The sequence below is a fragment of the Diplotaxodon limnothrissa genome, linkage group LG8 (assembly GCF_057381915.1).
Source record: "Diplotaxodon limnothrissa isolate DT_005_m linkage group LG8, D_limnothrissa_male_GT1.1, whole genome shotgun sequence".
Classification (NCBI taxonomy): domain Eukaryota; kingdom Metazoa; phylum Chordata; class Actinopteri; order Cichliformes; family Cichlidae; genus Diplotaxodon; species Diplotaxodon limnothrissa.
Genome location: NC_140603.1, coordinates 28855477 through 28878213, shown reverse-complemented (window position 1 = coordinate 28878213; position 22737 = coordinate 28855477). Strand labels below are relative to the sequence as shown.

The 22737-nt window shown below is 40.9% G+C and overlaps 2 protein-coding genes across 2 annotated transcripts; both read right to left on the bottom strand.

Moving 5' to 3' along the window:
• Nucleotides 1-737: 737 nt before the first annotated feature.
• map3k14b (mitogen-activated protein kinase kinase kinase 14b) lies at nt 738-13221 on the bottom strand. The gene is made up of 15 exons (XM_085361638.1): nt 12958-13221; nt 11066-11342; nt 10341-10416; nt 9178-9988; nt 8363-8497; nt 8095-8224; nt 7883-8011; nt 6771-6875; nt 6177-6340; nt 5937-6087; nt 4323-4889; nt 3735-3841; nt 3357-3477; nt 3180-3280; nt 738-2890 (listed from the first exon to the last, which is right to left on the bottom strand). The coding sequence occupies exons 2-15, from the start codon at nt 11334-11336 to the stop codon at nt 2726-2728; spliced, it is 3033 nt and encodes a 1010-aa protein (XP_085217764.1). The 5' UTR covers nt 11337-11342; nt 12958-13221; the 3' UTR covers nt 738-2725.
• Nucleotides 13222-15235: 2014 nt separating this feature from the next.
• LOC146627130 (serine/threonine-protein kinase pim-2-like) lies at nt 15236-16234 on the bottom strand. Its single transcript, XM_085361062.1, has 4 exons — nt 15962-16234; nt 15674-15854; nt 15417-15587; nt 15236-15327 (listed from the first exon to the last, which is right to left on the bottom strand). The coding sequence occupies exons 1-4, from the start codon at nt 16139-16141 to the stop codon at nt 15236-15238; spliced, it is 624 nt and encodes a 207-aa protein (XP_085217188.1). The 5' UTR covers nt 16142-16234.
• Between the last annotated feature and the right edge of the window lie 6503 nt (nt 16235-22737).

Genomic DNA, 22737 nt, shown 5'->3' with positions numbered 1-22737 from the left:
CCTTTACATCAGTGAGTCAGTTTGAATTTTCCACAAAAAGTTTAAAGATGGCTGTGCTTGTTCATGTGAACCTTGTCTGAATACCACTCTTCTGTTCACAGCATTAACAGTGAGATCATCAGCTAACCTTAGGGTAGAAAGTCTGTTAATTAGCAATGTCAACAAACAGTTAACACCACACAAGGACAAAAAGCAAGCACTGGTCTGGGTTTATGGCACTTTTGCCATTGATGTCAATGAGAAGCAAGCCAAGGTTAGCCAGCTAGTTGCTATAGTCACAAAGAGTGTCGCATGTACAGTTACTTTCATTTAATAACATGAATCTCTCTTCAGTGGGAACCTCTAGCTGAACTATTTCAAATACAAATAATACAAAATTGTATATTTCATGCCCAGACAGAAACATTTTTATATTTGATATTTATCAAATACAGTTTATACTGTACAAAAACAATTTGTATAAGATCAATACCTATATTACAATTAATGAATGAACAGGATCAGGCTGAGGCGACCGTTTTCATACACCTTCCTGGTCATATGTAAGAGCCTCACGTGTTTAACAGCATCTGTTTTTATAGGGCTGGGCCTCGTTATCAGTGCTGTAAATGTTTACAGTGTGCAGCAGGTCTAATCCTGGTCTTTCTCAAATGACACCAAGTCAGAAACCACTGGGAAAGGCAATAGCTGGAAATGAGCAGAAGACAGCAACTTTTGTGCCTCTGAGTCATTTTTTATTAGAATATAAAATGTAAGACACATTCAAGTACCAAGAGATTCCAGCCTTGTTGTATATTGTGGAAAACACACATCATTTTAAGGAGCTTCATGCCATTTAAACTCTAAATGAAACAGATGACATGACAAACTCTTTCTTCCACATCAGAAAGTAAACAGAGATACAGAGAACGGATTTTTTTTTGTTCCTAGTGATCCATAAAAGGAAAAAAAAAAAGCAGGAGAACGGAAAGAGGGAAACAATCTTAACACACAAAATAAAAAAATACAGATGTCACAACCTATTACAGCCCTACCAACACCATTTCTTATTCAAGCACGTTTATAACCTTGGAGTGTAAACTACTTGTATCCTTACTTAAAACACATAGAAACAGTTTAACCTGAAAATCAATTTTTTTTTATTTGTACACTCAAGTAGCACTTTATTAGGAACACCTGCTTGTGATAGTGGTTATTCAGTTAGCCAATCACGTGGCACCAGTGCAGCAGAAACTCTGAAGCTTCATTTACAGTGCTGTGCTGAATGGTTGACCATAATGGGACCATAATGTTTGCTTTTATTCTCGTTCCTCTGCTTTGCTCTGCTAACACCAGTGAAAACAGAGATGATCCTGTCAGAGCTCAACGTTTAGATGTCAACAACACTTTGCTGAAATGAAGGAAAGAGGTGAGCATGACAAAACTAACAGTTATTAAAACGAGGTAAACAACATATCTCCACATATTAGCTGTTGTATTTGCATAATGAGCAAGCTAGGTACATGTAAATCCCTCTTACATTTTATTTTGCAGAAATATTACTCCTGTGCTCATCAATATATTGTGTTCACACTACAGACCTAACACAGGGGCTGAGGTCTGGATTCCTACAATGTGTTGTTGGATTTCTGGTAGGGAGCGGCTCAGGCTGGGTGTAGGTTATGACATTGGTTTAACACAGCAGTATAAGCTAAGTACTGGGGTTCGGTAAGGTAACGGACATGTAAGTAGTTATTAAGTACAAATTACAGTTTATTTTTGCAGTTGATTCGGTTTGTTTGTGCATCTTTACCAGCTGTGGGACTTTGCACAACCTCAAAGTGGTCATCATTTCAGGTCTGGATCTGGGAGATTTTGAAGGGATCCTTTACCATTGTTTGAAGGATTGGATATTTTGTGTTACAGCTACAAAAATACATAAAAAATATCACACTAAAAGAACAAAAATGAGAAATTGTGTTGGGATTCCTTGAGGAAAAAAACAAAACAAAAAACGGATCCTGTGCATACTCAGTTCATGTGTGGCATGGAGGGAATTTTCAGCCTTGGTGGATCTGCAGGAATATGGAGTCTCAGACGGCTCCTGTTAATAATGTGATTCACTGGATTTAAAAACATGTAATCTAATCTAAACACAGGATGGTGAGATTATCACATACAGTCCAGATAGCAGAAATGCAGCAAGGATCTATCGCCATGTAAAAGGTAGGTCAAAATCAGCATGAGCCAACCTGCCCAGGCTGCTGGTGTCAGTGGGATAACATGGGGAATGTTTTCTTGGTCTCTTTCTGCCAGCATATTACCAACAATCACCAGTCACACTGGAAGGAGTCATCTTCTAATGGTTCCTTCATCTTAAATGTGGTTTTATGAATATGAGACTGAATTCAGACGACCTACGTCGACGTCGTCCTAACCAGCAAGTCTGAATCCAGAAGAACAACTCTGGCAACACAGGAAGTAAACTGAGGCTGTTGGGTAGCAAAGAGAGGGCCTACCTGAACCCAGTGTGGTGTTCCTAATAAAGTGCTTGATTGGTATCTTTGTTTTTCCCGTGTTTAAGCTTTTTTGCCCATTTTTCTGTCAAAATGGATTATATATGTTGAGCTATGTGTAAATGCACTGAGAAAAGTTTTAAAGTGCTTAAAAGCTTTTCCCAATGGAAAAAACAAATTAAATTAGTGCAAAAGACCAAAACAACAACAGAGAACAGAAAATATCCGTCTCATTCTCGAAGTTCGAGCTTGCCGTCTCTGACTCTCCACCTCCAGTGCTGGCATCTGTCAGGAGCAGGAACACAGCGAAGCCACAGACCAGACTCTCTGATCTCTCGTTCAAAGGACACCGTCTTCCTGTCCAGAGTCTCCAAAGTGAAGGCTTTCCCTGAGATCTGAGCGACAGGTGTAATTATTCATATGGATTCTGGCTGACTGGGTGTCAGATGTATTTGCAAAGTGGTAATGATAATTTAGTATATTTGTTCTTTCATTAGATAGTTACAGATTTAAATCTAAACTTCCCCAATTTTGTTCTTTAACTGTACTTCGGGACATTTCACTTTCTGTTCCGGAAATAAGAAAAGAGAAAAAAAGCAAACCAAAATACACTTTGAGGAAACAAAACAGAAACCTCGGTCTGATGGCTAAAAGGTTTCTGGACATCTTAAAACTCTCTCATACCTGATCACTAATGCCTATGGCAACATGGCCCACTTTGATCCGCCTACGTTCGCGTATCCTCAAACACTTGCCCTCGGGGTCCTCTATCCAGATATCGATACCTGCAAATGTCAGAGCATTAGAAAAATTCTGCCAACAGCCCTCGATCAGCACAGAGGTGCGTCCCTGCCATCTTACCCTCAAAGCACTGTGAGGACGGCCGATTGGCTAAAGCTAACCACTCCAAGCACGCATCAGTCTGACTGTTGCAGGAGGAAAAGATGCCAGAGCTGAGGTCATCAGACGAGTGATCAGAGTCCTAAAAATAAGAAAGAAGATTTTCTTTTGTGGAGGATTTTATTTTGTACATAAATGTACACACGAAGCATGCATGCTCATGTTTGTTATGTAAAAGATGGACGTAGCGTAACAGTCTCAAAATTCAAGCCAGTGAAGAAGCGCCTTAAGCAAAGCTTGTCATGTCATGTCTGGTTTCTAAACGCTAAAATGGCGAAGACTTTGCAAACCAGTAAGTGACGTCAAGGTTGGCTACATCCCTCGTGCACGGGTACTCACCTTCTCTGAGGCATCTATCTGCGATGTGTCAGAGCAGCTGAAGCAGGATGGTGGTTCATCTCGAGGTTCAGGGGACGGGGTCTTGATTCTGGTACCTTTAGTCACATCTAGTAAAGGACAACATGTGAAAAGTTTCTGTTATTAGCGGACACTGATGAGGCTTTGACAACCTTGTCTGAAACAAGCCAAGTTAGCTCCAGTCCCTTTAAACCGACTTTGTTTGATTAGCTGTGCCCATAAACAAAACATTTGAAGATCATGTGGATGTGTGCCTGAAATGACCATATTAGGGATATCTTGTCTCTGTGACATCATGCAGAACCAAGAGTTTAAAAATGCATGAAAACGAGTGTTTATTGCAGTCTGAAGCTGGAATTTTTGGATTAGGTTTACATAAACAGACTACGAGCGTCCATCATTGTAACTGCAAATAAATGACAGAATAACAGAAAGAGGATAATATGTCCCATTTAAAAGTGTATCTTTGAATATGACACGAAGAACAAAGAGCTCTGTAACCTCATCTGAGCCACATTTATAATAATAATATGATTCGGGGCTTTAGTAATGAGTTGTTTTATGACTCACCATCTCTGAGGTATTCCAGCTCTGCTTCTGATCCCCATGAATTCTCTTCTATCTGGTGACTTTTTTGCAGTAAAGGGAAAAGGCCTCGGAGAGCACGAAGATACTCCGTGGACTCGGTAGAATCCCACTCTTCCTCCTCCTCTTCATCTCCTTCCTCTTCCCAATCCCCCTCATAGTCCTTGTCAGTTTTCAGCCACTTCTCCTGAATATATTCGTCCTCCGCCATGTATATATCTACCTCTGAATCAGACCCAGTCTTCCAGTCTTTGTCATTTGTGATGTAATCATCCTGCAGTGGTTTTGGCTCAGAGTCCCACTCCCCAGTTAAGCAAAATGTCTCCAACTCAGATTCTTTGTCTGAGTTTCCTTCTGACCAGTCGTTGCTGTCCTCGTCTACTGCTGCAGTTCTCCAGGGGCTCACCCAGTACATAGCAGGTGCTGAGCCAGTATGTGATGGTTTATTCTGAATCTGATGGGACAAAGAGCAGCGAGCATCTTCATTCTGGTTCTGGACATGATACAGTTTTTCACAGGCGCTTTTCATGGACCAAGAACTCAGACCTCCAACTGTGGAGAAAATAATTTGCAGTGTCACAATATGCTTAAAATACTTGGCATCTATAGACAGCTGAGTCCCTTCTTTGGCAAAAAGTGGATTTGGATACAGGTCCTATTTTATTTTCCTCAGGAGATACTCCCTCTTGGAGATATTATATAATCTGTTTTATTTGTTTTACCAAATCATCTTTATTTATAAAGCACTTTAACATAAAACCAGAGTTCACAAAGTGCTGTACATGCAAATAGCATAAGCAAAGTAAAAATAAAATAAAAATAAGATAAAATAAGATAAAATAAATAACTAAATAACGCAAATAAAATAAAACATGTTGAGTCAAAAATTGAGTCAACCCCCTTAAACAGTGCCAAAGGCTTCAGCGAATAAATATGTTTTAAGGAGACTTTTAAACTCAGAAAGAGAAGAGGCCTGTGTAACGTGCAAGAGCAGATCATTCCACAACTTTGGAGCAGCTACAGCAAAAGGTCACCTTTAAATTTATACTTAGTTTTCGGTACCTTAAGGAGCTGCTGATTGGCGGACCTAAGGGAACGGGCAGGTGTATATGGTTGTAGTAGCTCTGAGAGGTGGGGGGCCAGGCCACTAAGAGATTTAAAAACTAATAAGAGAATTTTAAAAACAATCCTAAAATGTACAGGTAGCCAGTGGAGTGAAATTAAAATGGGGGTAATGTGCTCAGACTTTTTTGTTCCAGTTAAAAGACGTGCTGCAGCATTTGGCACAACCTGCAGACGCCTAATGGATGCATCACTAACCCCACAATAAAGTGCGTTACAATAATCCAGCCTACATGTAACAAAGGCATGGATTACTGGATTACTGTCTCAAAAAGCTGTTTTGATAAGATGGGCTTTATTTTGGCTAATTTTATGTGTTTGGTGATTACATGCAGCTTTTCTCTAAAGGCTTTGAATGCTTGTATCGTGATTTAAACTCATTTTAGTTTGTGGGCCATGATTTCACTGCTCTCACAACTCTAATGTAATATAAACTGTACACACTTAAATGATTAGAAGATCATAAGGTACATGGACCTGCTCTGAGGGCCTTGGTGGTTTTCTTCCTGAGCTCAGTTGCTGACGCTCTTCTTTCGGGGTCCTTCTGGAATCCGGCCCTGAACACTTTAGCTGTGAAGTTGTTACACTTGGATGGCACCTCCCACAGAGGCGGAGGCTCATTGACAATCTAAAACAGATGAATACACAAGTGTGGTTTTGTCCCATTCAGCCTGTAACTGTCTGATTTTCCACAAACAGCAAATAAGAGATTTTTACCTGGAGACACAGTGGATGGGAATAGTAACGTATCCATGGCTGGCATCCATTGAGCATGTGCAGTAGCATACAACAGCTGCTCCACACATCCGCCTTGGCACAGAGTTGATCCCCTCGTGCCACCTCAGGGGCCATGTGGGTCTCTGTGCCGGGGAATGCAGCTCCTACATTCACAAACGTTAAATGAATTAAAAGTCTTTAAACTCAAAAAGCCACTCACAACAATGTAGAGGTCAAAATATGTCCAGCGTTGTGGTTAATAATCAAATACTGAGAAGACTGTTGCAAATCTTTGAATGCTAACATGGTAGGCTAAGAATATTGCATGCTATCTTTTAAAGTTATGAATGTTTAAAGGTTGAAAGATGATGGTGAAAGGCAGATTTATTCATTGCAAACTCCTTTTTGTGTATTTATGGGAACCTAAGCAGTAGATCATTTCACAAGTAGATTTTAAAAAGACTGACAGTTTGCTGTGATATATATGTGTGTGTGTTTTAATTAGATCAATAAAAATCATGGTGTTTGAACCAAAAGGTTAGTCATCTGTAAACTGCACCATAGTTTATTTCAGACTTTTGAGGATCAACTTACCCCTGAAATTCTTGGTGCTCCATCCACTGTCATCTAAAGTCTCTGAGAGACCAAAGTCACAGAGGAATGTGTCTCTGCAGTCTGCAGACAGCAGCACATTGTCAACTGGAATAAGATCAACACGCAGGATTCAGTGGGACAGCTTGTTTTCATTGGGTGCTCATTATGAAACAGTTGACTGAGAAGCAGGAGGCTGTCAGAGGCTGTAAGAGTGATGGGTGCATGGGGGGGCTAAAGCGTGAACGGCCATCTCGAGGTAGAATGAGGTACCATCTACAAAAAAAGCACAGGAACTTTGTGCTATCTGATATGATGAGAGTGGGTAATTTGACAGATGTATGATGAGCGAAGCTTTTAGACATGAGCTCAGAGCACAATAGAGGGGCCTAATGTGAGCAAACCCCTCCTGCTCAATCGTATGAGCAGGGATTACCGAGGGTTTAGGGGTGAGGTGTCCCTTTAGGATTAGGTACCATCACAGGAGATGTTAGCTGACAGCACAACCACCAGCTTGAGGCTTCGCTGAGCTCTTTTCTCTGTATGTTCTACTGGTTATATAAAATTTCTGCAAAGGTACTTTGGGGTCTCACAAAAAACTCGGGGTAGAGTTTAGCACGTCTTATCTCAGTAGAAAGATACTCCAAAACAAGTAAAAGTCTCCATTGCAAGTTAAAGTCAAAATGAGCCTAAATAATGTGTATAATGAACTAAAGATAAAAGTACTACCTATATATTTGTGTCCTTTATTTTTTAGCAACTTCTATAAATTAAGAAAAATTTTGCTATAAAATGCACTGCCTAAAAATAAAGCATGACATCATTATTGTTTTTATCTACTCAGTGAATAATGCAAAGAGGCCAGACGCTTATAGCTCCTGCTTCTCAGTGTTTTCTTTTAATGATTATTTTTAAGAGTATTTGCTGATATTTTTTTACTTCCTCAAGTAAAATGCCTGAATACATCCGCATACACCTGCACATTTGATTTATCCTATATATAAAATGATTAGGACCACACTGGTCACTCTAAAATGTCCAGAGGGTTTGAATTCTCTTAATTTCTACATATTATCATTCAGATCTAAGTCATTATACAAAAACAGAACACATACCTTTGACATCCAAATGAACCACCCTTCTCTGGTGTAGGTGTTCTAGCGCCCCCAGTGTTTGATGAAGGTAATGCAGGGCCAGATCTTCAGGTAGGCAGTTCATCTCCTTTAGAAGCTGGGCTAAACAAGCTGATGGGGTTTGGGAGAGTATGATTACTCTCTCAGACTGCTCAGACGGTTTTTATGCAGTTTGTAGCGTGTAGTTAGGTTACCTGGCTTCAGGTCCATGAGGAGAACGACGTTAAGCCCCTCCCTCACAGCTCCAAAGAGCTCCACGACTCGAGGAGAGTTCTGAGCACTCCATGTGCTCACCTCCTCGCTGCTGAAATGACTCAGTGGAATCTGAGAAGAACGGCCAACAATGAGCTAAATAACAGAAATCAGTTTAAATAAAATCAGCATGTCAGCTCTCGGGAGTTTAAACCTCCCGGGTGGAGCACATCTGGATTGTAATGACTGACTCAGCGGATCTTGGCTTACCCTCTTGGCAGCACATTTGAAGCCAGTGCTTCTGTCACGAACGCAGAACACATCACCATATGATCCATTCTGGATGTGATGAAGGACAAAGTATTCCTCTCCCTCTCTGTACTGAAAACTGCTGGGCTGGAGATGCTTGATGAAACAAAGAGAGAAAAAGGGAAACGAGTTACATCACAAATCCCCCATAAAAAAAAACCTTTTACAGCCAGTCTTCCTCATTTAAGCGCTGAAATCCCAGATGAGCCTTCCCTTCAGGCCACTTCACCTACCTCACCACCAGTATTCAAATCTAGACCAAGTTACTGTTAACAGTTCTTCATCCTGGCGTTGTTCCCTCTGGTGCAGAGGCCACTCTTCAGCAAAGGTTTCTCCATTTGGAGAACTGCTAACAGTAAGTTACCTTATTTATTTTTATTTTTTTATTGATTTCTTTTGGCTCATAACTTTTATTGTATTTTAAATGTGTCTTTAGCTTCTAAACATTCACATCTTGTACACGAAGTAAAAGTTTCCACCTTTAAGTGGTGAAACGTCTGCATTCAGAGTTTAGATGTCACAGATTTTTACACTTCATTCATTTTTTACTAAATTATGAATTAAAAACATTGTTATTCATTATTGTTGGTTAAAGAGAAATTTTTACTTAAATCCGAGTCTTTGTGAAACGCTACGAGGTAACCTGATGTGCATCTCCTTAGAAGCTGAACCAAATGCTGCACTGATGCAGCCTGCAGCGACTGAATACTACTGCTTCTGCTGTCTACTGTCCATAAACAAAAACAGTGTGGATAGACTGGATGTGAATGTCTTACGTCATGAAATATGAGTCCTTCGTTTGCAGGTTTTGATGTTTTCCAGCTGTTTAGGATCTGTTTGATGAAATCTCTGCAGAAAGCTGAAACAAGCAGCTTTGGTATGTGTGCCACTTTGCCCCTCAGCTCATCTAAAACTGTGTCACTCATGTCATCAAACCCAAAGGAACACTGGGATGTATTCTCAGTGCTGAGGCTGTGGGAATACTCTGAATTTCCCAGTGAGTTTTGCACACTTCCTCTAGAGTCAGAATTCCATCCTGCATTGGAGGAAGGGGTAAATCCAGACACATACATGAGGTCAAAGGTCGACATGATGCCTTGTGTGCCAACATCAACGTCATAAGACGAGTCTGAGTCGCTTTCATGAGTGCGAACGGAGTCGGTATCAGAGCCCGAGCCTCCTCTGTGGTCGGTGCTGGATGTGTCTTCTGTATCTACGGATCTGCATTGGTCCTCTGACGGCGACGCCTCCTCTGATCTCCTCACACAGTCACAAACGTCTGCACAGCTGCAGCTGTCACACATGCACGAGTCTCTGCAGGGGTCTGAGGCCGAGTCAGTAAACTGAGGAGGAGGAGGTATGATTTCAGCTGATGAAGTCGTCTCTCTGTCTGCTGATTTCAGCCAATCAATCTCCTGCACCCACAGACCCTGGATGATAGGAGGCTCCTCCCCTTCCTCCAGGCTCTGTGTGGTTCTGGTTTTCCGGCGCTGTTTTCTCTGGAGGTGGTAGCGCGGGAATTTGGTGGCTGTTTCAAAGTTCTCATCATCTGAGTCGCTCACAAAGGCGGCTTCCTTACCGAGAGTCCTGCAAATGAGAAGAAGTATGAAAATTTGGTTTCTCACACAGAAAGCGTAATGCTTTCTTTAAAATCCAGCTGATCACAATGTTGTTTGGAGCACATGAGTTATTTAAAGTGCAGGAAGAGGTCATTGTCTCATGCACACAGAAAAAGCACAGCTAAAACCTTGTTATTGTCTATGAATACAAATATGTAGCTGGTCATGAGCACAAAAGCTTCCTTCATACCCAGGCACATAAAGAACCCTGAACCCTCACGTACAAGCTAAATGGAAGCCATATAATACCTGTATCCTATATTTTTGGCCATGGAGGGCATTTAAGCCTGTGCACAGGTAATGTGTGTTGTGTTCTTTACCTGTGCTTTTGGAGGAGGCGAGACTGAGAGTAGGGGCACTGAGTGTTGGTCGGGCTGAACTCCTGGAAGTCTTCTCCTGGGACAGAGAAACAGTAGGAGTTAGAGTTAGAGAAGTCTCGTTGTGGATTAAAGTTCATAAACGTGATTTGAAAATGTGTAAATGGAGAAAAAGCCTGGACCTTTTAACTGGTCCATGTGCTACAACTGCATGCTTCCATTCAGAGGTGTAACAGTAAAAATGTTGTCTTCGGTTTCTCTGCATTCCTCTCTGGAAGCTTTTAGCTGCTATTATGTCATTTTGCACAACAGGAGCTAATGCACCACTTCTTTAATACACCTACTTGGTAGTGAACATTAGTGATCTTCGGTTGCATAAGCAGCTGTTCTGCAAACCTGAAAAGTGCTGATGTACAACTCAAAACAATTATAGGTAATTGAAAACCTTTAAGCCTGTTTTAGTCATTACTCTTTAAAAGCAAGATCAAAGCCCTTTGATTAAAGAAGTACTCATCTTGTGCTGACATGAAGTCTTTTGGCCCCTCAGGGCTTGCATTAAGTCTTGTGCAGCCCCATGATAGACTGGAGACCTGTGCTGGATGTACTCTACATGTGCTTTCATTGTGTGTTTTTTTAAACCAAAGTAATAGAAGGATGCAAGTAGCTAAGACAAAAAGGAAAACAATGTAAAACAGTCCTGACTCAGATCTGATCTCAGTCTTACTTACGCTCAGCCTGCGCGACTATAGAAACACACGGATTCTCCTCGGAAACTTCACGCCCCTGTGTGACAACATGCTTGGCTGTGCCGCGCTGCATCACTTGACTCAGGTGGGGGCCGATGGCTTGGACCAGCGAGTCCTTCTCCTCCTCGCATCCCTGATTATCGTCCACTTTGGTGAGAAACGAGATCTCAGATCCGCCGGCCACGATGATGAAGGGTGTGCTGGAGTTAAACAACCGAGGTATGGCCATGTCTCTGTCGCTGTCGGTCGGCATCTAGAACTGGAGGAGAGAAGGAGATGGAAAAATGTTTAAAAGAAGAGAAACCAAAACAGTAAGTTTCATATGGAGTATTTTGAAGTAAGTCAGATCCTACTAAAAACCCTGGTGTGGATAACTTGGCCACACAGAATGGACCCTGTTCTTTTAGTACTTTAAAGGTGTGTGTTTGCACTATGTAGAATAATGTTAAGAGACCGTGTGCGCGGATAAAAGATGGATACATTTGTTGTTTCTTGGCGATAAAATGTCTGAGAATAACCAAAGTTAGCAGGTTTCATCCTGAATATTTTAATATAATTTGGTCCCCAACCCTTGTAGTGAATGGGGAGATATTTGTCTTGCTTGGCTGCTAATAAGTTAGAGTATAAGGAAGCTAAATGCTTTAAAAAGACTTCTAACAAGGTTAGAAGCATTTTATGATCAGTAGGCCTGTCTAAGAAAACTAATATGTGAGCTTTTTGAGCGGCAGCAGATGCAAATGCTTATCCCTAAATCTGCTTTAATTTTATACAAGAACAAAATAATAGACTGAGTTTGCTTTTTCGTTATAATCGACTGTTTAGGGACAACACCTGCACAGGTAAGGAGTTTAACCACTTGGGGTCACTATAGATCAGATTTTTTAGGTGCTGCTCAGCTCATTTCTTTCCCTGATGTGCAGATGGATCCATCCGTTTTTTTGTAAAACAAATGAATCATCATCTAAAGCCAGGAGTTGTCCTATAATAAAATGATCAGGAATATACTGTATACTGTACGGAAATGTGTGATGTTGGATATCTTTTCTGTTTTTATTTCAACAGTTGGAACCACTGAGAAATATGTATGAATATGTGAATATGTTTTATTTTTTCATTAATTATTTAAATATCTATCCTACATTTTTATGTTAAGCAGGAAAACTATTTCATTCTTATATCCTTAATTATACAACCCTAGTTTTGTCATATTTACACAAGATATGGCAGATATGATATGACAAATACCAGGTTGTAATATCAGGCAGTAATTGAGTCTAAAATAATCCTTTACGCCTTACTTTTAGGTTCCTGCAACACAAGAACCCTGATTAATTCAGCCATAGTAGAAACCACTGATTTGTAGCTGACAAGCACTTTAATGTGGTGGCATTTGCCGTGGCGGGGTGTGAATGAAGGGACACCGGTTGTAAGCCCGGCAAGGTGAATATAAATAGCGCACAGAGGGGCGGTTGCATGCCTTCCACTGAGGCTGTCCAGCTGTCAAAGTCTCTCTTCCTCAGGGCTCGCCATGTTGACAGCGAATACAGGGGGATCAAAACAGACACTCTTCCCACTCACAGAGGCCACACTTGTCCTGGAAGTGCTCGCACAGAGCCTGCGTGAATGGATACCTGAAGAGCTTTACTTTGATAATATGGAATTAACCAGGCTTTATCTACAGATGAGCTTCATCTAAGAGCCAATCAGACTTTCAGGACATGCAAGATCAACATGTTAGACTCTGGAAATGCTGCAACTATCACTAAACTTTCCATCAGCCTCAAACGTCCTTCTTACTCTGTGACCTGACAGTGAGGACACCTCCAGCTCAGCAAAGTCTGACTCAAACATCCAGTCACAGCAGAGCACATTACCTTAGGAGCTCAGTCAGCTGGTCTCGGGTTCAGCTGAAATCCTGCAGAAGAGATCGAGGTTTCCTCTCGTGACTCCTTCTGTCTTCTGCTGTCTGTCCGTTCTGTGTTATTATGTGTTTGTTAGTTTCCAAGTGTAACTTACCGGCTTTCTGCCCCCACAGGCCCTGCTGATTGGCTGACCATGTGTGTGAGTTACGAGCTCTTGCACCTCTGTCACCCGGGCCCACCCACTCGCCCACACCAGCCTCAAACACGCTTCATGGATTCCGTAGCTGTCCTCGATGACACTTGGGTCTTAAACCCACTCCAAGTGTCACAGTTTAAAGCCAAATTCCCACTGTTCAGCTCTAAGCCTCAGTATGACGGCTCTTATTTTCAATAAAAAAGATGTAGAGCAAGAGAAGCATTGTTTTCCAGCAATAGAAACGTGTCCCCTGTGCTTAAGAAGTTGTGAGGGCTCAAAAATGCTGGAAAAAATCAAAATAGAACGCCAAATTTCAGCCCACCCATATGTGGGGCCTATAACTGGTTTCATTAAGGGGTGGATCGGGAGATCTCAGGCGACCTCATTGATATGCTGCTGTGGGTTTCCCATGATGCACTGAGACCACATAGAAATCTGCCCCTCCCCTTGCCTGATTCTGCTGAAAGGTTCTTCCTCTCCACCGTGCTCGCAGGGGTTCGTCTGTTTGTTGGACATTTCACTCATATATCTCAGGGTCGTTACCCTGCAATACAAAGCACCCCGAGGTGTCTGTTGTGGTGAATTGGAGCTGCACAAATACAATAAAATTAAACTGAATGAAATCTTTAAAATCTTTTGTGTATTGTGGTGAAGAAAACCATGCAGCTTAATCAGCAGTTTCATAATAAAGGTACTGATGATGATTTAATAATTAAATAGAGATGTTGTGTAAACAATGCACATATTAAGATGCTGTGAAGAATTGTGTAATTATTGTTTTGTACAGTTATGCATACGAACTCTCTTCCCACTTGTATACACAACCTTGGAGTTAATTTGCTGAAAAGGTGAAAAAGAAATCTTAGTAGAAATCATACTTTGTATAAACGTAAGAATCAAATTGAGGCTCATGTTGTTATTTGGTGACAGACTGTTCAGAACCAAAAAAGAAGACAAAATCAAATTGTTGATAAATTGAACCCTATTGTTGATATGATGTCCTTACATATACACACACACACTGATATCTGTTTGTGTATAGAGTTAAATAATGATTGCATAACATATTTGAAGTTACACTTGTAAAAAAAAAGCTCAGTTTCTTCTGTCCCTTGACAACTGGACGGTGCATTCCTGTGTGAATTAGTAAAATACCATAGGAGGGAGTGCGCTATGTGTGTGATTTGGGTGGAGGGTCCCTCTCCCTGGCAACACGTGAATGGAATCAGAGGTCGACCAATTGTGAGGCTGTGCAGAAAGTTTCCTCGCACGTCACTGGGTTACTGTCACTCCAGTCCTCGCTGCTGTTGGTGGGTCGAATCAGCTATACATAGAAGTGAAAAGCCTCGTTGAGGCTGTTTCAGCGTCTTCATTTCTCATTCACTGATGGAAATAATAAATCAGTGCCAATGAGGGCAAACCATAAAACCTGTTTTTATGTAATCAGGATCTATTAAAAATAATTTTTTACCACTTTCTGGGGCAAAACTGGAGAGGCCTGAGCGCAGTCATAAACAGAAACTCTGCACAGGTGCCGTGGGAAACCTGAGTTAAGTGGTACTTGTGGAGAGTTTGTACTTACTGGTAAATGCAGGCCAGTAGTTAAACTTTAACCTGATTCATTTTCAGTTTTCTTCTTTTTTGGGTAAAAAACAATCCTTGAAATGGTAATAAAAGAGTATTCTCACCAAAGTTGAATTAAACAAGTTTTATTTTGATGGAAATTAAATGTTCAGACTTTTACTAAATTTTATTTGATTAATTAAAGTATTTTATTACATTTGACTAATCAAATTAGGCCAATTTTGATGGAGCTCCTGACCCAGCCCAAGCTCTCTATGAAGACGAGGAAAAACTCCCCGGGGGGCCAGATCGATGGGAAGAAACCTGGGGAAAGCCCATTCAAAGAGAGATCCCCTTTCATGGGATGGCTGGGGGGGTTACAGGAACTCCAGGATAACAAAATTTAGAATAGGCCAAAAAAACTAAAAACACACTTTTCCTGTAAAAAAGTTAATAAAAAGAAAGTTAGGTAATGTATCACACTTATATGATAAGATATGAAGTGTGTGTCTGTGTGTGAAAGAGACGGGCTTATCTGAGCCAGGGGTGAAGCTGGAGGTCCCCCAGCGTTGGGTGCTTCTCCGGGACGTTGGTTAAACATGCGTCCAAGAAGTTCCGGCAGTCTGGAGAGAAAGAAAGGAGAAAACAGATGAAGATGATAGTTCCAGTGATCCAAGCCATCAGTGAATGTTGAAGCGTGACGTTTTCTTACGTGGCGACAGATCCTTGTTGAATTTCAGTTCCTTTTGGAGGAACGTCATGGTATTAAAGTCCCCCACATGAAGCGCTTCATACAGCACCACTCCCATTTGCCACACCGTGGTGGGTCCAGCCCTGTATTTTTTGCGTCCGTAACATTCGGGAGGGGTGTGAATAGCTGTACCTAATAAACAGACACAATGACAATTTCTTGTAAAACAAAAGGCACAAATTGCTACATGTGTGAAGAGCAGGAGCTGAATATGTTACCATAGAAGAGGCGGCACACCGATCGCTCCTTAGCAAAGCAGCTCAGTCCAAAGTCGATGATACGAACACGAGGCACATCTGAGCCGGTCTCAATCAGAATGTTCTCACTCTTGATGTCCCGGTGAAAGATGTGTTTATCCTCCAGGTGCTTTGCTGCATCAACCAGCTGCTTCAGAATGACCTGGAAAAGATGAAAAAGACAGTAATGAGTCAACAGGTTGATGCTTCTCTGATATTCTGTGTTTTGATTGAATGCTGTACAGTCTAAGGCTCTTCCAGTCAACTTACCTTGGCCTTTTCCTCTGGTAAACATCCTCCATTTGCTGTGATGTAATCATGCAGGTCCACAGCGGGGACGGGTCTCTCCAGCACCAGGATCAGCTCTGTGCCGAGGTCAAACCAGTCCAGCAGAGACACGGGTGCTGACGCTCCCACTGGTCCATCCGCTTCAGCTGCAAGCTTCAGCATAATGGCCACTTCCACCAAGACCCGCTTCGCGTTTTCACCCTGATATATTCCAACAAAGTGGATGATGAGGAAGAGACGTTCCACAGGTGAACGCTGCACTCAGTCCAGGAATGTAAAAACAGTTCAAGTGTTGCACACTTACCGTCACTTTGATGGGGATTCTGTCCTTTGGAATGTGTTTGATGGCTACCTAAAAGACACAGAGCATTGGTGAGCATTTCCTCCGTATGGCATCACTAAAGGTGTGAAACAGCACACGTCTCAGCTTACGATATTAACCCTTATCTGCGTTACTGCCTGTCTTACTCCCACCATCTGAACACTTACTGGGCAACGATCCGTTATCCGGTAGCCAGCAAACACTGCTCCACAGCCGCCTCCTCCAAGATGGTGCTCCTCCACGTATCTGGCCTGGAATTCACCTGAAAAGACAAACACACATGTTGTTTTACTACAGCTGTGACACAAATGACTCTCTGCTGTAGCCTAAATGTTCATTTTGCTCTTCACCTGAGTATAAAAGCCAAGCTGCTTGCTACTTACCTAAACAACAACAACACAGTAGTGAAAAAGAGTGCTCGACATCAGGACTGGAAGGATTTTGATGGCATTTTAATGAGGATTGGTTAAATTCTAATAACAAGTTCATCCTTTTGATAAAAACAGAGCAACACCAGTCCATACTAGGTCTACTAAGTGTTAGAGCTTCATGACACTTGTTGGTCTGTTTTTACTGCTGAGTCCAAGAATAAACTTGTCCCATTATTTTACCAAAGACAAAGTGCCCCAGTAACCTTTCTTTGATTAGACATGTTGTATTTCTGCTATTTTCACTCAAACACAGGATTCAAATGATTCATTTTTACACAGAGTGTCAACATTTTTAGAAATGTAGATTCTGTTATTTGGGGGATTTTACACAGATTTGATGTATTTGTTTACTTACTTTGATCTCCTGGACCTTTCTTATCTGCTGGACTTGTATTTTTTCTCGTTTCCTTGTTCATCTTAATTTTTAAAATCTTTCAAACAGGAAAACGTAGTGAATATTTCTTCAAATGCATGTGCTTGTCTTTTCTAAGCTGTTTAAGCGAGTTCTGTAAGTGAGCTTTCAAAATAAACTCAGACTATGGCAACAGAATCTTGCCTTGCAGTGACATCACTGCCTGCCAGTAAAAGTGTCCCCAAGTAGTTTAAAGAGAAACGCTGTGGCACACTTAGCCATAATATTTCATATAATTCAATAATTTCATATTAATTCAACTGTTTCTTTCATTATATATATTTTTTTATATTTTAATATTGTTTGTATAAAGACTTGATGTGTGGCTGCCAATTTGAACAGTTCTGGTTGACCTAATACTTATAAACACAGTGTCAGCTACGTTGTCATCTGATTTAATGTATTTATTTACATTAAACTTTCTTATTATATCAAACGATTAACCAATAACAGTGTGTTACTATCAAATGTGAAATAAAATATAACAGTTTTTTTATAAAGGCATTGGTAACTGGTTTTCTTTTTTTTTTTTTCTGTTAGGATCATTCAGTAATACAATGTGCACGTAGGTCCGACCATCAATTTCTATCACTTGGTCAAAGGCTGAGAGTTGGGTGTCATCCCGAGACTGCTCCAGTGGTTAATCTCTCACGGGGTGGCGGGCCCTTGTAGTGACGCCCTAGTGAGTCTCCTCCCCCCGCGTCACCCTGAGCCCAGACACTACACGCTACTAAAAGTTGTGATCACATCCCCACATACTGCCCCAAAAGGTTATTAAACCCCAGCCAATTTGTTTCCAAAATTAGGGGATGTGACAGGCACAAACTAACTGCAGCCTTTATCCTATGTGTGGTGTGACGCAGAACACCTAAGGTATCCGTCTGTGCCGCCCTTGGTGCTTTGGGTGCAGTGCCTGTTGCTTCTTGGGCCCAGGGAGGCAGAGGGGGAATACGAAAAGTCTAAAGACACCATTTGACCTTAGAACTGAAGAAGCTTCTGGGATGAGAGGTGAAACGTCTTCAAGCAACTTAAAGAAGTCCAGACGCTTTTCTTTCCAAGCTCCTTAGACTCTAAAGACAAGAGTTTGCACTTTAAGGAATGTCAACAAAAGGGAAGACTGATATATATATATATATATATATATATATATATATATATATATATATATATATATATATATATATATATATATATATAAACTCTTGTCTTTAGAGTCTAAGGAGCTTGGTATATGTGGTACTCGAAAATCTGTCAAATGTTTTAGTGCGACTTTGCTAAGCTACGAAGCGGCGCTTGATGGATTGTCGGAGCATTACGGCTATCGTAAGCCGGAGCCTCGCGGAGTGATACGTACTGTGCTTCAACATAATATTGTGTGTGTATAACCTCTTTTTAAGTTTTGTGGATATTATACATGGTAATGCTGAGGATATGTCAGCTGGAAATGCCTTTTGGTTAAACTGTCAGCAAGGAATTTGCATTTGCACTGTTAGATTTTTATATAACTTTAATGCACATAAAAAACAGCTGCTTGTTTAAGTGAAAATACATTGATGGGATTTTTTGCACTAATAAAGTTGTGGAGTTGTAAAGTAGTTTGTCTAGTGTCAATTCTATCGTCAGTTATATCGTTATCGCAAATTTTCAAATGTATATAGAGTGATAAATATTTTTGGTCATATCGCCCTGCTCTACTTTCTACCACTAGAGGTGGCCTGGCATCTCTGACCTTCCAAGTTCAAAGTAAAGTAGGACAGGCACACATAGACCACCCCCACCATCACAGCTGTGTCTCTGCTCTGCTCTTCTGTTTACTCAGGTCGTCATAACAACTTTTGATGACGAGAAGGAGCTGGGTGGAGAGGGTGGGGTTAGATGATACAGGGAGAAAAGGTCACAGGAAGTGTGTGGGCTTGTTTTGCTTTTTGTGTACAGATGACCTCACCAAATTTAATTATCACATCATCAGACGAAGAAGCTAATTTCAGCCTCGAGTGTTTGCCTGCCTATTAAAAGGTCAAATTAAGACTGCAGGGGGAGGAAAAAACATCCTCCGGAAGGAACATTTCTTGCAAGATGAGCCAAATCCTAAATGAAGAGACAGATTACAAGCCATTAAAGTTCTTGAGATGACCAGAGGTGGCAAAAGTACAGGCATTCTGTACTTAAGTAGAAGTACAGATACTAGTGTTACAAAGTACTCCAGTAAAAGCTGAAGTACTGATTCAACTTCTTTACGCAAGTAAAAGTGAAAAAGGACAGACTTTAAAATGTACTCCCAGTAAGAAAGGAAAAAGTAACCCCTTGGAGGACATTTTTATTCTATTCAATTATTTATATAGTGCCAAATCACAACAACCAATGCCTCAATGCGCCAGCTATTTTTGTACAAAGCTAACTGAACCATGTGCTACATTAATGTAATGATGAAACAATATTAGTAGTATGAATTTTAATTCTGCTAAAAGTAATTAGCTTAAATTGGTTAAGTTGAACATGAGCAGAGAAAAAGAAGAAAAATGTAAAAAAAAATCTACTTTCTGTTGCCTTCACTGTAGAGGGTGACTTTGCCTCTAAACAGGAAAATGAGTATGGGAAGTTAAAACGGGATTCAGCAGGTGCAGGAACCCTGCAGAGGATTTTCATGCAACCTTTAAAACACAGTTAGTCTACTTCAGTTTGATGTTTCACAATATGAAAAACATGTCACATGTACAGACCCAGTATCTGATTTAAGTGTGAGGACTTACATGTCAGCTTTAACATCCAGTTTATCAAACACCACTGAGCAGTCCTTATCTTTAAATCTATCATCTCTTCTTCCTGTCCTGTTCTGTCTTTCTTATCTGTCTCCGTCTCTCAGTGAAGTTAGCTCTCTTTCCTTTCTCTCTGTGAAATAAGCAGCTGGACCTTTAGCTAGCACACAAGCAGTTCGTGTGATGATGTTGTTGAGCTGATAGAAATGCTGTAAAACATCATGTCATGTAGTTACTCCCTTTATGCTCCTCTTCTGTAGCTAGATGCTGACTACAACTCACTGACACCTGCACTCCTTCCGAGTAAATCAAGGGTGTCAAACTCAGACATTCACCCAAACAGTCCGCTTTAACCTGAAACTCCCCTTTCTGTCAGTGTAAAGAAGTTACATATTTAACTGTTTTTCTATGTGATGAAGAAAAAGCTGCTGTGACAGAGAAAGAAATCTGTCAGCACGAGTCTTTGGACTTAAATTAGAAAATGTTCTTGTAGCTCATTGCCCAGACTGTCCAGTTTTTTTAAAGACTCATCTAGACACTCAGAAACCGAGCCATGGTTCTGTGCTGAACGTGAGATGGAACATCTTATCTCTCTTCTGAGGTTACAAACCACAAAGTTACTGCTTATTTTCCGTGGTGTGTAAACTGCAGATTTTAATCATGCAACAGATAAATTCTGATTTGTAAAATCAGACTTCCAATAACTAAATATTATTTCTAAGTCCTTATCATTAACAATTTTAGGAAGGCTATACATCCCTATAATATGCTTGCATTAACGTGGTGAATTCACAGTAAAGTACTGTCAGTAAAGTGTTGTCAGTGTTGGCTTTCATCAAGTGTAGTAGAGTTTAATTTACATTAAAGCTGATGATGCTTCAATTCATTCACTGAATTCATTCACTATACCAACTTTATACAGTTTAGCATGAAGAGAACATACAGTATACTGTTAGTGGAGGAAATGAAACTCAAGCAAGATAGCTGTGTAACATCTGCTGACATCGTTGAATTCAGTGGTGTAAATCTACAAAAAGCAGCAGGTCAGCTGATCATAGCTTGGCCACTAAGAAAATCTACTGGAGCTCACAACAGAAATGATTTTGAATTCGTATTTTCCCCATGCTGAATCACTATAACAGATCTTATTGTTCCCCCACTCTCCAAATCCCACTTTAACCTCTGACTGTTCATATTTTTCTGTTTTGGCATTGAGGCAAAGCCATCCTCCACCATGTAAGGAACACAAAAAAATCCCCCTCTCGCCCCTGTGGGTGATCTATCCTTCAAGCTCTGGTCTTCTATCAGGCGCCTGGGGTTTGAGGATCCTTGTTGTTCCTGGGATCTGCTGGAGCCACACGCCTAGCTTGGGAGTCACTGCACCTAGTGCTGCGATTACCACTGGGACCAGTGTTACCTTCACCCCCCACACCTTCTCCAGCTCTTCTCTGAGCCCTTGGTACTTCTCCAGCTTCTCGTGTTCCTTCTTCCTGATGTAGCTATGTCTATCACTATGGCCGTCTTCCTCTGCTTGTCCACCACTACTATGTACAGCAGGTTAGCCATCACCATTTTGTCCGTCTGTATCTGGAAGTCCCACAGGACCTTAGCTTGTACATTCTCGGCCACCCATTTTGAACTCGAGACCTCCAGCCTCTATGGAGCTTGTGCTCAGAGCTTGTTCATGTGCTGCCATGATTCAACACATTCTCTGTGCTGGGTTTCTGTCCAGCTATGTCCAGCCACCTGTTGGGTTTCTGGATGTTAGCAGCTTCTTTTATCTGCCGGTGGTACATACAGTCCTGCCGTGATGTCTCCTCCTGTTTCTCTGGTTTCTGCTGCCTAAGGTATTTGCTAAGCACGCTGTCAGTTGTTGCAACCTTTCTGATGTACTCGTGGATGTTTGCTGTTTTATTTCGAGAACTCTAATGGCTTGTAATCTGTCATTTCATTTAAGGTTTGGCTCCATCTTGCAATATATGTTCACGTTACTCCTTTCAGAGGTTGTTTTTTCCTCCTCCTGTAATCTTAATTTGACCTTTTAACAGCAGGTTGGGAGGCAAAGACTCAAGGCTGAAATAAACGTCTTTAGAAAATCTGCCTGGCTGATGATGTGATCATTAAATTTGGTGAGGTCATCCTTACACAAAAAGCAAAACATACATCCCACTTACCTACTGTGACTTTTTCTCTTCTGCATAAATACATTTCTAAAGATTCTGTTGACATGAAATTCTCACCATATGTAGATAACAACCTATCCAGTCCACACATAGAAAGAAACCAAACCACAGATGCCCATAAATTATGTGTAATAATGAGAAATGACACAGTGAAAAATTATTTAACATGTTTACTTAAATGTATTTGATACTTTGTACAAAAGCCTTTATATGTGATGACAGCTTCAAGACATCTCCTGTATGGAGAAACTAGTTGGATGCATTCCTCAGGTGTGATTTTGGCCCATTCACCACACAATCAGTCTTCAAATCCTAAAGGTTCTGTGGGCCCTTTCTATGAACTCTTTCCACAGATTTCCTGTTGGATCCAGGTCAGGTGATTGGCTGAGCCATTCTAACAGCTTTATTTTTTTTCTTTCTGTGCAACCAGTCAAGAGTGTCCTTGGCTGCGTGTTTGGGTTCATTGTCTTGCTGAAAAAGCTTAAATAATACATACTTTTCCACTATAGACGAATATGTTCACGTTCATTTATTTTTGTATTTATTTTTATTACTAAAACATTTTTTTATCCAGCACCAAATCACAACAACAGTCACCTCAAGATGCTTTATATTAAAAGGTAGACCCTACAATAATAAAAAAAAAACCACCCA